The sequence below is a fragment of the Myxine glutinosa genome, chromosome 1, assembly GCF_964187855.1.
Source record: "Myxine glutinosa chromosome 1, kmMyxGlut1.1, whole genome shotgun sequence".
NCBI lineage: Eukaryota > Metazoa > Chordata > Myxini > Myxiniformes > Myxinidae > Myxine > Myxine glutinosa.
Window position 1 is genome coordinate 245168823 of NC_136261.1, and position 16797 is coordinate 245185619.

Consider the following 16797-nt stretch of genomic DNA (forward strand, 5'->3'; position numbering starts at 1 on the left):
AAGGCTCATTGTCAAGTACTCCCCATGGGGAATATGATATGTTAATGATGATGTCATTGGTGCTTTCATTATGACGTCATAATTCAACAAGTACAAAGCTTAATCCGATCAGTATGAAAAATTTTAAGGGTCATGTAGGAATAATTTGGTCGTCAGAATTAAATTGATGACATCACAGATAATGCGGTTCGGTAGCCATGTTGGATTAAACAGAAAAAAAAAAAAGAAAAAAAAAAACTTCTTCAGAAAGGCTGACCATATCGATGCGAAATGTCATGCACATGATCTACTAGCCTTGTGGAACATAGAGTGTTCCATGAATAAATCACACATCACATGGTATGGTAGCCATATTGGATTTAACCTAAAACGTTCAAAAATTATCTCCAGAACGGCCAGACAAATCGAGGGGAACCTTCATTCACATGTTCCCCGAGCCTTGGGGCTACCATGGTGTTCACAAATAAATCATAGGTCACATGGTCTGGAAGACATGTTGCATCAAAGGGGCAGAAATAAATAATTATTTCTCTGAAACAGCTGAACCTATCAAAGCGAAATTTTCCAGATGTCATCCAACACCTTTGCTGCATATAGTTTGAAAATGATGTCATAGGTCAGTCACGTGGTTTGGCAGCCATCTTGGATAGAAAAACGAACCTTATCTGATCAACACGAAACTTCACACATCTTATCTCCTATCCAATTGGAACCAGAGTGTAAATGTATGATGTCATAGGTCACGTGGTTGGGCACCCATATTGGATCTAAGCAAAAATATTTGTAAATCTTCTTCTCTGAAATGCTTAACCTATCAATGCAAAACTTTAACTAAATGATCAACTGCCCATGGGAAATATCTACTATATAAGAGAGCCGTTGGTCTGTCTGTCTGTGTCACCATTTTATTCAGAGATGGCTGAACGGATCTTTGTCAACGTGTCAAAGGTTCATCAGGGACTTTAGAAGTATTTTAGGCAAAAAAAATATATAAAAAAATTGTGAATTTTATTTTATTTTATCGCATTATAGTACCTAAACCTTTTTGATTAATGGCAGTTATATACAAGTACACATTCACATAAATAAATACAAAACAATTACCAGACATTTGAACACCAATAATTAATCAAACAATTCCGGAAGCAGTCGAAGTTTGTAGTAAGGCTTATTCTTCCTGAACGTCATCATACTTACCTCAGAAACGTGATGAACGGCACATTCACCAGCATATATTACACGAAAAGTTAAAATTATGATTTGACATTTGTGATGGATTCTGATTTGGATGTAATTGCCGTTCCATTATATTTGCCCTCATTTCAAATATGTTAATGTTTCTTTTTCGCTTGAGCAACGCCGGGTACTCCAGCTATAAACGCTTTTGTACTTTACTCGGGGCACAAATACAAATACAACTTTGTCTGGGGGGTAACATAGGCTATGTGGTTGCGGCCTCATTCGGAGGTGTGGGGACCGGGAGAGGGGCATAAATTTTCTTTGTAAATGTGTACCGTATAGTGCCACCTGCTGATGATGGCAGAGGGTATTATAATCTCCTTTTTGACTTGGGCAACACTGAGGTTAAAACACTCTTTGCACAGGTAAATTTTTCCTCCTTTCCTCCCCCCCCCCCCCCCCACCTTCCCCAAAACGGGGGGGGCTGTCAAAGCCACCCCTCCCCTCCCCCCCCAAAAAAAAATGTATATGTAGTATATCTTTCTCGTCCCTCTCCCTTCACCTCTCTCTTCCCTCCCCCTTCCACTCCCCCCACTCCTTTCCTCAACCCCTCCCACTCCTGCCCCCCCACCCCCACAACGCCGAGTACTCCTGCTAGTAGTTTGATAAAAGGGACGTCATCGATCACTGTTAGGGAAGCCATATTGGATCAAAGAAAAGAAACGTCAAAAAAAAACAGAAGAGTTGGCTCGCACCAAGTCCTTCTCAAGACTGCACGGGGGAACTATTCCATGAATACCATCTACTTTTTACTATTTTCGGCACAGAATGCAGTATTATACACCGCCCAGATGAATGCTTGGAACAAGAACATTCATCGGGACAGGTAGGGGGCATGTATTGCAAAGAAATTATTACTGTCTTGTTGGTAATAATTTTGCATGTGTGTGTGCGCGTGTGTGTGTGTCTGTGTCTGTGTCTGTGTCTGTGTGTGTGTGTGTGTGTGTGTGTGTGTGTGTGTGTGTGTGCTTGTAGTGCGTGCAGTGCGTGCAGTGCGTGCTAGGTCAACTTCTCCCCTAAACCTTAAAATGCATTAATATATATATATATATATATATATATATATATATATATATATATATATATATATATATATATATATATATATATATATATATATATATATATATATATATGAAATACTATGTTCATAAGACAAAGACATCTCGGTGAATTCAACAACTATGAAAAATATGTGTATATGATCCATAATGGAAACGCAACATCACATCAGTGATTACCGACGACTCTATTCACTCTACCCGGTTGTGCTGCATAATGCACAAGACAAAAGAGTTATGTCAGCTGAACGTGGGCAAAAATTACTGCACAGGAAAGGTCTGCACAGCTTTGGAAACATTCTCAAATTTACGTCTGGAATAGTTAGACCTCTCTGGACTTGTATCATATATTCCACTAGGAATGCCAGAATCTATGGTGCTGGAACGAAGACGGTGCAGCATCGAGACACAATAATGTCCCGGCCACCCGCCGTGATATCATTTTCTTCTGGCAGTTTGTACTGAGGTGTTTTATATACAGTATAAATTGATGTTTCCACTCTGAACTGCATTTTAAATGAAAGGCAGACAGCCGTGCCAACCAGACCTTACCCTTGTAGGTAGAAAACTGTCGACAACATGTGCTTTATCACGATATCTGTAACTCAAGCTTTGTGTTTTAGCGCACACGCAGAAACTCGTAACTTAAAATCCACGACCTCACAATGGCCTGCAGAAGTTTGCGAAACATTTTCTTCATCAATCTGTATCCAGAACTGGTGTAAGTAAAGAAACAAAAAAGATGAACAGGATCATTTTGAGTCGAGAAACTTCTCGGGGATGTCTGGCCGTTGTCTGCATCGCGCAAGTCAACCTTAATGTAAGACACGTGGTCTATGGCTGCCTTTCCAAACCCCATGAGCCAGGGAAATACTCCATACGACGTGACCCACCCAAAAAGGTATTTCCTCCTGGGGTCTGCTCTCCCGTATTGCATTATACAAATGACACCCTCCTCGTATCTGGTGGGAATGCTTGCAGGTCTCACTGCTTGCACTGCAGACACAATTGACATAGTGCATTCTGCTCTGGAGATTGCAATGCACTTTAATTTTAATCAATTGTCTGGACAGACATGAACACATTCGTTTTCTTGATAATTTACTATCGGGATCATAAAATACAACCACACAGGTTTCAAATTGCCAGTGAAAATAAATCGTCTCCTTCAGCTGTGCAATTATTTTCCCCGGTTTGATGATTAATCGTCGTGATGTCCACTGGTTTAAAGATTGTCATTTTCTCCTGAAATGAAGACCACCTCCCTCTCCTCCCCTCAAACCCCCCTCCACAAGAAACACAGAGTTAAAAATGCAATGAATTGCGGGCTTGATTTCAGGCAGTGCGTTAGCATCCAATTTCCATTCAATTCACCAGGGAGGCCCTTAATTAACACATAATGCAATGTTATTTAAAGTCTCGATTTTGATATAAGGGGAGGGGTTGGAGAAGAAGGAATATAACAGCATGCAAATGAAGCGATGTAATAAGACCCGGGTACTTGCAAAGAATGCCAAATGAAGGTTAACAGGCCTGAGGCCTAGGAGTTTACACCAAGAGGAAGCAGGATTCTAAAGGATGTAGTCCTCCTGTAGGAATGTCCTCCTAAAGTCCTAAAGTCCTCCTAAAGGATGTAGTCCTCCTGCAGAATGTGATGGCCCCAAAGGCTACGAGTCGGTTTACAGCAAGGGAAAGTTGAAATCTTGAAACGAGTATCTGTCGAGCAGAACAGCCATTTGTATTGACTTACCTATCTCAATTATCTCGTATTTTCTTTGCTTTGGTTGCACTTCGCTTTGAACTAGCAAATACTAGACGAGCATAAAAGGCAGGCCCCAAACACTCAATCCGTTTGTCGGATTTCACGTGGCGACGACTCAATTTGGTCCAATTTAAGTGGGTAAATTACCAGGACTGCAAAATGTTTTTTCGCAACATAAAGCATTACTATGGAATTACTTGCAGAAGTAAAGCAAAACTAGACATAAGCGCAAAGGAAAATACAAAACTTTGTGAAACGAATGGAACTACGTGCGTGTGCTCAGACCACATGTTGTTCTACTAAACAAACCTGCATTTGGTTGCACGAAATTCAGAGAGAGAGAGAGAGAGAAACATAACTAAAAGACATGCTGCGAGCATTGTGTAAGGCACGAGGCAAAGCCAGGCTCTGCCAGCAGGATCCGTGTATAAACAAGGCTGCGCTGTGCCCTGCTGATGACTTCAAGCCCTAGCCCTCACCACGGCTTTGCGTGCAGCCACAACAACAATGCAGACAACCGCATTGAAGTGGTGAGCGCCCTCATTTGGACTGTGTGTGGAGGTTCAGGAAAGGCCTTCGTCTATTGGAAGTTTGTTTAACACCTCAAATTGGGTGTCTGCTCTTGGCCATTAGGCCTGGAAGAAGAACTTGGAGCAGAGGGAACCATTTCATCAAAAGCCTGCTACAGGATGCCAGTGTGCAAGGCTTTCAATACACATTTTGGGGATTATCAAACCAGGTAAGAGGCAGGAATGGAAGAAAAGGTCAAAGCAGAACAACTCACATTCCAACTTCAACTCGTAAATCCTTACAAGCAACTTAATGCACTGTACAGAAAAACAAAAGTTAATCTGTGGTAGTCATGATAAACCAAAGGTGAAGCCTGCCTTCTCAAAGTAGGTTAAGGTTGACTAGGCCGAGGGTTAAGCTTGCTTTCTTGAGGTAGCTCAATCTTTACTGGGTGAGATAAAATTGAGGCTTGCATGGGTCTGTCTGCAAAGGGTAGTCCCCCTGGTTAAGACCTGCCTTTTTGTGATAGGCTAAGCCTGAGGTCGACCTTACCAAATAAAATGAGGATGAAATTTACCCTCTTGGATTAAGCCAAGGCCAGGAATTACCTGCTCATGGGTCTGGCTTGCAGCAGAGCTAGGAATATCGTCAGCCTCACAACGCACACAGCTGTCCCCTTCACGATCATCGATGACCAGGTCAATAGGTAGTTTTCCTTTCAGGCAGCTGATGTACCGGTGGCAAAAGTTGTCACAAAGCTCATGGACCTAAAAATTAAGGACAATGAATGCATTACTATGCATGTCCGAACCACCACACCAAAACCCAAATCATGCATCCGAGGCACATTTCCACTCAAGCGAAGCACCAGGTTCCTCCATTCACCTCCAATGTAAATATTGACAGGAAAAGACCACACTTTCTTAAACATACATACATAGAAACAGTGCACAGAATCAAAGATATCATTATCTGCAAAGAACCTGGATCAGGTGGAACACGATGCACAGCGACAACAGTTCAAAAGCAAAATAAAAAATGTAAAGGTAAAAAAAAAAAAAAACAACTGACGTCACTGACCAGGTTGAGCTCACATTTATTTTCTGAGCCTACGTAGCCTATAGTTCTAGGCCTATTGTCCCACAAGCGGTTAGGTTACTGATGAGGAAAAAAATTCCAAGGTTACTGACCCAAGCCTAAATTGTACAATGGAAAACAAGAATTCAGTTCAGTCAGGTATTCCCGAAACAATGCAGAATCAATATGTTATCAGGCCAGAAAGCTTAAAGTGGTGGAGGGGGTATCACGGCCTTGAGGAAATAGAAAACAAAAGAAGAGAAACATAACATGAAGTAAAAGGCTACTCACTAGCTGGCTGAGCAGATAAAAGTGCCGTTGGCAGGTAATAAATGCATAACGGTAAATGGAGGGTAATAGCGTAAGAATGGTCTCTCTTGGGGGTCGAGTCCACATTTCCCCGTTCAGCAATGACGACCTATAACGATGATCAGTCTATAATAATGTTGTAAAGTAATTCGACTGATCTGATGCCAGCATCGTGCTCCACGTGTGCAGCCACCTCTAGGACAGCATTACCAAGTCGATGGTCGGGTTGCGTAGAGAAAAAGCTTATCGCTCTTCCACATCCTTTCTGTGTTCATCACACTCGTCAGAAGGTCGGACTGTTATTCACGTGGGTGTCGAGCTTGCATTTATTTACTGCAATAACAGGGAAAGGCGATAAAACAGAAAGACTTAGATTTTCTTTTGGTGTGGACGGAAACCTTTGATGAACCTGCATGAGCTTTTGATTCCGTACGATGCTGCACGTCCATAAAAGTGCTGCTCAGGCAGGTATCAATACGGACTTTTGAAAATTCATGTGGCCATTACACGCTGCCCATTTTGGGTAGCAGCTCAAGGTAATAAATACCCTGACATGGAGATTTCTTTCCTTCTCCATCTTTTTTGTATTTCACCCACGCGACAACCAGAGTCCCACGATTCCAGGGTGACTTTATCGAAGAGTAGGTGAGTTATCGCCGGCTGCCTGGAACAAAATTTCCTAATCCTCGACACCTTTAGTTGAACATCAGGCCAGGGCAGCCGGGTCGTGAAAGACTTCGGCCGAACCTTTCCAACCGACTCACCGTGCGTAAAGGTAGGAAAAAGTCCGGTCATTAGAGACGAAGCAGAAGAACTAGAACGGCACTCAGTAGAGAGCATACCTCCGCCAGGTTGGTCTTATCACTCAATGGTGAAGAATCACTTAAGAAATTAAATAATTCTCATATCTGAATCCATATTCAGATCTTCACCAAAATCGAATCGATTCTTCCTTGTTACACATAGATCCTATTCACCAGGTTTCGTCCAAATCCGTCGACAACTTTTTGAGATATCCTGCTATGTATCGTTTTTGGCCCTATCTCCCAATGGTGAAGAATCACTTAAAAAATTAAATAATTCTCATATCCGAATCCATATTCAGATCTACACCAAAATTGAATCTATTTGTCCTTGTCAGACACCCAACCGGTCCAACAAGTTTCGTCCAAATCCGTCGACAACTTTTTTGAGATATCCTGCTATGTATCGTTTTTGGCCCTATCTCCCAATGGTGAAGAATCACTTAAAAAATTAAATAATTCTCATATCCGAATCCATATTCAGATCTTCACCAAAATTGAACCTGTTTGTCCTTGTCAGACACCCAACCGGTCCAACACGTTTCGTCCAAATCCGGACAACTTTTTGAGATATCCTGCTATGTATCGTTTTTGGCCCTATCTCCCAATCAATAGTGAAGAATCACTTTAAAATTCTAGTAGCCGGATCCGAATCCGGATCTTCACCAAAATCTAATCATTTCGTCCTTGTCACATACGCTACATCTCTGCCAAATTTCGTCCGAATCCGTCCATAACGTTTTTTAAAGATATTTTGTTCACAAACAAACAGACAGGGGTGAAAACTTTTGGTGGCGGAGGTAATAACGATGAACCACAGCTTGTCTGAAAAAAGATAATGCATTTCTTTAAAACCTAAATCACCCCAGGTTGCATTAATGCACAAAAGTCATGCTCGTCATAAAACTGACAAACAAAATCGGCCCTGTGACAAACTTCTACTGAATGTAGGTTAATTAAGACGTACTGTATGCTATGTTTCCCATAACTACGGTAAACATCAAGTCAATTGGAAATTAATTACACTCGTTGGGCGTAAATGTGCATCCCATCACCTCACGTTTGCCCGAGGCGGTTGATGAAGACGGATGGAGAAACATGGCGATGCAAGGAAACATCTTGGAAAGCGACCGGTGGTTCTTGTTCCACAGAATGGCGTTTGGGGCGCAGCGTGAACCGGGCGTCGCGTCCTTTGCATTTCACCGAGACCGGAAAAAGCGCAGCAAATACGTGGAGCGTCGCTTGGCATGACCGGTCCCCACGGGTTCGCGCCCAGAGCAGGTTAGCGTGGTGCGTGTACCAAATGAAGACGTCCGAGTAATCAGCAGTGACGGGGAGGCGTCCGGGAGCAGGCACGGCTCTCGGGAGGTTAATTTCTACCCTCCGCTCCCCTTTTTATCTCTCTCTTCTACAGTGGCAGGCGCTGTGGAATCGACACCAATGATGCCGGGTTGTGCCACTGGGCAGCTTGCCTCGTCGCTGCTTAGTTCCGGGCGAAGTTGGAATCCAGCACGACGTGCTACCCCGTATGGTGCGACACACGCGAGCTGGGAAGGTGCTGAGTGGAGTGGGAAACGTACAAAACCGAAGAATACGAGCAAGGGCACACTCACCGGCCATTAGGTGTGAGAGGATGGAGCCGAATGGAGTGCGAATGGAACTCCAAGCCAAAAGGAGCTAGAGAGACCGATTCTTGTTCAAGTAAGCATGACCCACACGAGGCGAATCATTGGACTTCTAATAGATGAATGTTCATTTTTTGTTTTTTTTGTATATGTTCAAGGCGAGGGATATACGACATAAAATAAGGTAATTCATACCAATCGAAGACTATTTTTCTACACTTCGAAAGAGGGATGGAGTGATACGCCCAGACGCGGATCTTCCTGCTGCCTAATCATGGCAATGCAAGACCCCTGGTCCCCTCGCTCTCTCTTTTCCTTAATTTGAGGTGGAATCAAAACGCGCCACAAAAGTGTGTTTCTGCTTAACAAGACAAGCGCCATTAGGATTTAATACCCCCCCCCCCTCCCCCCAGCATCATATCCAACACTAAAAGGTCCCCCATGAAAGCATTGATGGTCGATTTACCTTCTCAAGTTCCAGCAGGTGAAACCGCAGCACTTGGATAGCCTGGATCATCTAAAAACGGGAGTAAAACCACAAGCTCATTCTTTAACGTCACGCTTAATTAAAACCTTCATTTATGAATCAATTAAAATGTCAAATGGAGCTTGGAAACGATGCTCCTCAAACTGTTCACAAGAGGCAATTTAAAAATTTGCTTTTAAATATAACTGTAAATCACATATAACCATAAACTGTTGAAATAGTTTTATAGCTTCATGTTCACATGAATTTTGATTGTATATATATATATATATATATACAGTTCTGTCAAGTCATGGCTGACTTCTGGTGACATTCATGATCAGATTTCTCCAAACATCCCCATTCCGTACTGCTTCCCATAACACCTCATTCTAATGTACTATACTCTGTTACAGAGCGTCGGTGCTGCCGCAGCAATTTCTTGGCAAGGATTATACTGGGTGGTTTGCCATTGCTTTCCCAGAAATAGATAAGGCAGGACTTTAGAATTTGTTCATGGTTCCGGTGATAGCTCGCCTATTATTTATGAAGGACACTGTGGGATTTTTAACGTCCACCAACTAATGCCGGCAGCCGGACGCCTTGTTTAGAGTCCATCTGAGGGGGTGCAGCACACACATTGATGATTCACTCTACCTGTGATACACCAGGATGATAGCTTAGAGCAAGTTGTGTTGAGATTCAAACCCAAGCTAGACAGCTTAGAAGCGAGTGTGCCTACCTCTTGGCCATCCGGTTAGCTATATATACCACCAGGGGCTACCCGGCGCTGCCCGGGAAAAGGGATGGATTCACGGTGCTGCCCAGCTGGGTGACCTTTTACCAGCAGTGGTTTTGGGACATGTTGGACATTGAAAAGCAATGGAGTTATCGGCTTCATGATGTCTACCTTTTGCCTGCGGGTCAGCGACAGCACTGCCTGAACCCACATCCCAATATACACTTTATAGCAGACTTTGGTGGCCTCCAAGCAGATGTCAAGGCCATGTTGTGTATGCTTAAAACCGTTCCCAGATTCAGAAGTACATACCCTTAAAGTTTGGGGCTTTGAGGTGCTATGATTTCATCATGAAAGAGTAACTCATAAATGCACAAACAAACAAACAAACAAATGCTTTAAAATATGTTGTATACGATAAATAATTAGAGGTAGCAATCCAGTTCCATCTCTGAGTAAATTAAACATCATACGTCATACTGTACAATGCACTTGCTCTAACTTATGTAAACTTTATGTATTACTTGCCCATTCAACTTTCAAATGTCAAATTTATGAACTACTTATATTGTTACAGATTTCAAGCATTCTCCGGGATGTGTGACGTACCAAGTTGTCCAGTTCGGGATTAGAAGAAAATAAGGGTTTCTCGTTGCGAATCTGGAAAAGAATAAAAGGTTTTATCCCAGGCACGAAAAACTCAGAAAAACAACACCTGGCAGAGCGAGCACAGAATAAACACACCAAACACATCAACAACGCCAAACAAGGGTTTGTTGCTCAAATGTGGGTAAAGCATTTGATATAATGCAGTGATATATGAGTTGAATAATGTTGCCATCGTGATATGCATGATAATATTAAAAGTGCATCAAAGGCTGCACATTTTAGTCGTCAACACAGACGGTAAATAATGTAGTAATAGTAATGACATATAAACTTTCAAAGTGCGTTGAAAGTGTGTATGATTTTATATATATATATATATATATGTACATATATTTTTCCTATGTACCATACACAATTACAGAGCGTTGGTGCTGCCGAGGCAGTTTCGTTGCAAGGGTTGGATGTACTGCGTGGTTTAACATTGCCTTCCCAGCTGTAATTATGGAAGAAATATTGAATTTGTTCATTGTGCCTGCAAAAGCTCGTCTACTCTTCGCGAAGGACCCCTTGATGTCTTTAATGTCCACCAACTAATGCCGGACCAAGGGACGGTACTCAGATTGATGAATCACCCTGGCTGTGAAACACCGGGAAAACACCAGGTTTATAACTGGGTCGGGATTCAAACTCAGCCGAAACAGCTTAGAGGTGAGTGTGCTGGGCCATCCTCCAAGCCATATATATATATATATATATATATATATATATATATATATATATATATATATATATATATATATATATATATATATATACATGCACAGTATATACATATACTATATATATATATATATATATATATATATATATATATATATATATATATATATATATATACATGCACAGTATATACATATATATATATATATATATATATATATATATATATATATATATATACATGCACAGTATATACATATATATATATATATATATATATATATATATATATATATATATATAACACACACAAATATATATATATATATACACACACACACACACACACACACACACACACACACACACACACACACACATATATATATATATATATATATATATATATATATATATATATATATATATATATATATATATACATACATATAAGCTATGAATATCGGTGTGTATGAAAGGTGTACAGCAATGGCTCATGAACTCTTAGGACCAGATCAATGTGAATTTGCGAGAATCAACCCGTGGCACACTTCGCGCGTACTCTCAAGCGTGAGCATGTGGCATGTTCGGTTGCTTGGTTATATTGTATTGAGGTGTTCAGTTGTAATAAACTTTTGCGCACCTGCTTGGCAAACACGGCGATGTCTTCGCTGAATGAGGCAGACGAGCACACGTCTCCACCCGCAATCCCGGGTTCTCTGGGGGTGCACGTAGCCAGCTCACACTTCTCGAACACGAGCGCGAGCAGTGGGAACAAGGGATGCCTGTGGACCCGACAAAACACCAGCAAATCGCCAACCTCCAGAACTTGAAAGCTGTGGAGCAAAATTCTCGATGTGTCGCATGTACCAAACAGCAATTGGGGTAATAATCCCGCAGGGGGGATGTTTATAGGCGCCAAAATATATGAGCCGCACAGCACTTTGAATATCTTTTATTGCGGGGATTTTGACCGACCCAGCAGGAGAATAAAATAAGCACGATCAAGGCATTTGTACGCCAAAAGGTACGATATGTTTCCATGTACAAGTCGTACCGTGATGAGGCATTTACTGCAGCAAAAGCATGCAATGCGTCTTCCTTCACGGCACACTCAGCGCACTTGGCCCACTCGGTAAATGCTCATTGTAAATTTTTGGCACGAATTATGCAGACACCGCATTCCAAACAATATTTGCAAAATGTGCTGTGTACTGCCGAACCCCAAATGTACGTATTTCGGCGACATTTGCACCAAAAGTCCAAAAAAAACCCCAACAATCCGCAAGCAATGTTCACGTCTTCCAGTAAATTTCTGTACAGAGAGGGAGTGAGCACATAAAGTAAGTTAACGAATGAGAGAACTTGGGAAAATGAATGAGATGACAAACGTCGGCCTAAGTAGGCTAAATCAAGTGGCATATTCATGTGTGACCGTTCGGGTATAAAACTTTGAGTGAAGAGATCGATTAACAATTGTGTGTTCATTAAAAAAACCACCTCTGTATTAGTCCCCGAGTTAATAAGTTGATGAGTCAAAGTGAGAGTATCGGTGAAACCTCGTCGGAGCGAATGAAGGATGATCCAGGTGTGCAAGGGAACGAGTCGATTGAGAGACCGGTCACCAAATTATTGAGCGGGTGTTTATTCGGTGTCGAGTGGAGAGTTTTGGTGTTGCGTGTGGGCCGGATGTGTGAATGTGAATTAATTTATATATATACCAGCTGAATGCACCCGGCGTTGTCCGGGTTCTTTTTGAATGAATTTAATCTTCTGTACATGGGTCTGACGCGAGCCCGGTATCAGTTAGTGCTCAACGATTCCTTGTTCTTTCTTCTGTCGGGCCCCGCGAGAGAGAATTTTGAAAGCATGTGTCGCAATCGGTCAGATATTCCTATTGAGTGCATAAGTTGTACTTCAAGAGAATTTTTAAAGAAGAAGAAGATTAATTTCGAAATGGGCCTCGACCGGCCTCGCCACCTAGTCTATAACCTTCCCGGGGCCCGGCCCGACATTTTTTGTTTCAGAGGTTTCCTCCTATCTTTCACCGTTCAGGAGATTAGCGCGTGCAAACAAACAAACAAAAACTTTATTTTATATATATATAAAAAATAATAAATAATAAAGAAGAAGAAGAATATGAGTGAGTGATTGCATATAGCTGTTGAATCAGAAGAAATAAATTTGAGAATGACTACATTGATGCTGTGCAAGGTCATAAGTGGTTGGTGATGGTGAGTGAGCGGTAATGAGCGATCGCGTGATGAAAGGGAAGGTTTTATTGATCGAGGAGCAATGTGTGATCGGTATCATGATTAGGGTGAATGAAAGATTGAGTGAAAGGTCAGTGACCTAGCTGTGAGCGCGTGTTAAGTAAGCAGATGAGTTATGACACATTGAGGGGTGAGTGAGTGCGTGAGTGTGTGAGCACATAGAGCGATTTCACACCCATAAATGGCGTCCTTGTCACGTTTCAGACCGTCGCTGGGTGCGGGGCCGAGACCCTGGTGCTGTCCGTGCGAGTATGGCGCACCGTGCAGCGGAGGCCCGGGAGGAAGGTGGTGCAGCGGGCGTGGTGCGTGCGCCTCTGCGTACACGGGTGGGCCCATGCTGCCGGGCAGCCCGTCCAGCGTGCCGTACGGGAGCTCCTCATACTGTGCACACGCGGGCCAGAAGCAGCGCTGGAGGTGGACGTCGCACCCGAAGCACGAAAACGTGCTGTGAACAAGTACGACAGCATGCGTGCTGCATGCGCAGCAGGTGCAAAAGCCTTCAATGTATCTTTATCCCTAATACAACTTATAAAGCCTCCTTTTCTGAGCTTACGGTGCCTTTTGCCGTGTTTTAAGTCGCTGCGACATGTTTGATGATAAGTTGTCACCGCAGCGTCGCTGCGACAATGACAGGCAAAAGGCGCGGGAAACAAAAAAAAATTTGAAATAAAAGAGAAACATTGACACAAATAAATATCATTTAAAGATGTAAACACACATTGCACATTTGTGTCGTTCAGGGGTCATGTCCGTGGCGACACGCACCGCCTGATGGCAACGCCACAAGGAACTTTACAGTGAGCTCCGGTCATGCTCAAGGCCTGCTCCCCTCTTCCCAAGAGGCCCACGTACCCGCTGTGCCATCGCTGATGCCCCGATCTTTAGGACTCCTTCACCCCTTTCCCCAAGGGTTGTGGAGAGCAGGGCTCGGTTAGTGCACGCCGTCGACCGGGGCAGCCCCGCAGGAGGACCCGCGGCCGGGTGGCAAGGGGGCACCGTGCCCACGGCTCGTCGCCACCGCCCGGTGCGCAGCCCCTTGCCCCGTTATCCCGGGGGGCAGCGCCGGGTGGCTATCTGAGACCTCACGGGTACGCTATGGGTGGAACCCCTGCCCGGAGTGTCCGTCTCGAGTTGGTAGACCCAGGCAACGAATCCCGCGCGCGGTTGGTGTTGCCGAGGGGCGTCCGCAGCCACGGAATGTTGACGGTCGAGACTCGGAACTCTCGCTTCGTGCTCGAGACTCGGCAGGAGCTGCTGTCGGGGCTGCCAGGAGGCGCAGCTCGAGCGCACGAGGCAGGAGGAGGCGGCGCGGGGCGGGCAGGAAGCGGGGCCGCGTCACATGACGCGCGGGCAGGGGGCGAGTAGGGAGAAAGCGGGGTCTGGCCTGGGCAGCGGACGAGGGGGGCGTTAAGGATCCAGCCTGGAGAGCGGACGAAGAGAAGGAAGCTTTCAGCACGAGGTGCGGAAGGGAAGAGTATTGTGGACGAAGGGTCCAACCGGCAAACTATGAGGTATCCGGGCCAAACACAGATGAGAAGCTGGTGGGGTCCGAGCCAGGCAGGCACGAGGAGAGCGCGGGGTCCGAGCCAGGCAGGCACGAGGAGAGCGCGGGGGTCCGAGCCAGGCAGGCACGAGGAGAGCGTGGGGGTCCGAGCCAGGCAGGCACGAGGAGAGCACGGGGGTCGAGCGAGGCAGGCACGAGGAGAGCACGGGGGTCCGAGCCAGGCAGGCACGGGGAGAGCGCAGGGGTCCCAGCCAGGCATGCACGAGGATAGCGCGGGGGTCCGAGCCAGGCAGGCACGAGGAGAGCGTGGGGGTCCGAGCCAGGCAGGCACGGGGAGAGCGTGGGGGTCCGAGGCAGGCAGGCACGAGGAGAGCGCGGGGGTCCGAGCCAGGCAGGCACGAGGAGAGCGCGGGGTCCGAGCGAGGCAGGCACGAGGAGAGCGCGGGGGTCCGAGCCAGGCAGGCACGGGGAGAGCGCAGGGGTCCCAGCCAGGCATGCACGAGGAGAGTGCAGGGGTCCGAGCCAGGCATGCACGAGGAGAGCGCAGGGGTCCGAGCCAGGCATGCACGAGGAGAGCGCGGGGGTCCGAGCCAGGCAGGCACAAGGAGAGCGTGGGGGTCCGAGCCAGGCAGGCACGAGGAGAGCGCGGAGGTCCAAGCCAAGCAAGCACGAGGAGAGCGCGGGGGTCCGAGCTAGGCAGGCACGAGGAGAGCGCGGGGGTCCGGTCCGTAGCAAACGCTCGAGTTTCGGGCACGCGGTCAACTCTCAGCGGGAATGGCCGAGCTCAGGCTGCGACGGTCGGTTCGCTCGGGTATGATGGATGGATCCTCCAGATTGGCGATTACAGCAGCTGGGGATCCACTCGTGAGAGGGGTGGGGGCAGAATGAGGTTAAAAGTAGTGGCGAGAAGAGGGGGGACATATAACTACACATAACGATGTGCGCAAGTCGATCCCTAAAAAACCCCTTATAACAGCATCTGCAACACATCGCGGGTGGGGTAGAAGGGCCGGGATTGAACCCCAATATCCCAAGAAACCCCAAACCTCCGGAAGACCCTCTGACCGTAAAAACAACAGGTAGAGCCTACTTCGATGATTGCGAAATTATTCTAAAAACTTCGTCTTAATGGCGTCAAAAAGGCGCGAATGGTACTTTGGGAACTCGAGGACGAAAGGAAAGTTTGCAACGTACTGCAACGCACAGATATGTACGGCAACGGCAACGCACGGCAAAGCAACGCATGGCAAGGCCACGCACGGCACGGCAACGTACGGCACGACAACACAACTTATGGCTATGACAATGCAAGGCACGGCAACAAACAGCAAGGCAACGTACAGCACGGCAACGTACAGCACGGCAACGTACTGCAACGCAACATATGGCTATGGCAACGCAACATATGGCTATGGCAACGCAACATCCGGCTATGGTAACGCGACATCCGGCTATGGCAACGCGATATATGGCTATGGCAAAGCAACATCCGGCTATGGCAACTCAAAGCACGACAATGCAAGGCACGGCAACAAACAGCAAGGCAACGTACAGCACGGCAATGTACAGCACGGTAACGTACAGCACGGCAACGTACAGCAACGCAACATATGGCTATGGCAACGCAACATCCGACTATGGTAACGCAACATCCGGCTATGGCAACGCGACATATGGCTATGGCAAAGCAACATCCGGCTATGGCAACGCAAAGCACGACAATGCAAGGCACGTCAACAAACAGCAAGGCAACGTACAGCACGGCAACGTACAGCACGGCAACGTACTGCAACGCAACATATGGCTATGGCAACGCAACATCCGGCTATGATAACGCAACATCCGGCTATGGCAACGCAAAGCACGACAACGCATGGCACGGCAACATACAGCAACGCACGGCAACGTACAGCACAGCAACATCCGGCTATGGCAACGCAACATATGGCTATGGCAACGCAACATATGGCTATGGTAACACAACATATGGCTATGGCAACGCAACATATGGCTATGGCAACGCAATATCCGGCTATGGCAACGCATAGCACGGCAACATACAGCAACGCACGGCAACGTACGGCACAGCAACATCCGGCT

The 16797-nt window shown here is 45.6% G+C and overlaps 1 protein-coding gene across 7 annotated transcripts in view; it reads right to left on the minus strand.

The window, feature by feature from the left end:
- The window catches only part of LOC137435593 (homeobox protein Meis1), a 437249-nt gene extending 422697 nt beyond the window's left edge, over positions 1–14552 (minus strand). The window contains exons 1-6 of one of the 7 annotated variants that reach the window (XM_068129504.2): positions 14046–14552; positions 13369–13601; positions 11564–11756; positions 10201–10251; positions 8853–8903; positions 5181–5339 (exon numbers count right to left, since the gene is read on the minus strand). In XM_068129504.2, the coding sequence (XP_067985605.1) occupies positions 5181–5339; positions 8853–8903; positions 10201–10251; positions 11564–11756; positions 13369–13601; positions 14046–14057 (699 nt within the window). In that variant the 5' untranslated portion in view covers positions 14058–14552. Of the gene's footprint in view, positions 1–5180; positions 5340–8852; positions 8904–10200; positions 10252–11563; positions 11757–13368; positions 13666–14045 lie in introns of all 7 variants that reach the window. The other 6 variants (XM_068129511.2, XM_068129521.2, XM_068129543.2 and 3 more) reach the window with 6 other exon arrangements.
- Positions 14553–16797: the final 2245 nt, after the last annotated feature.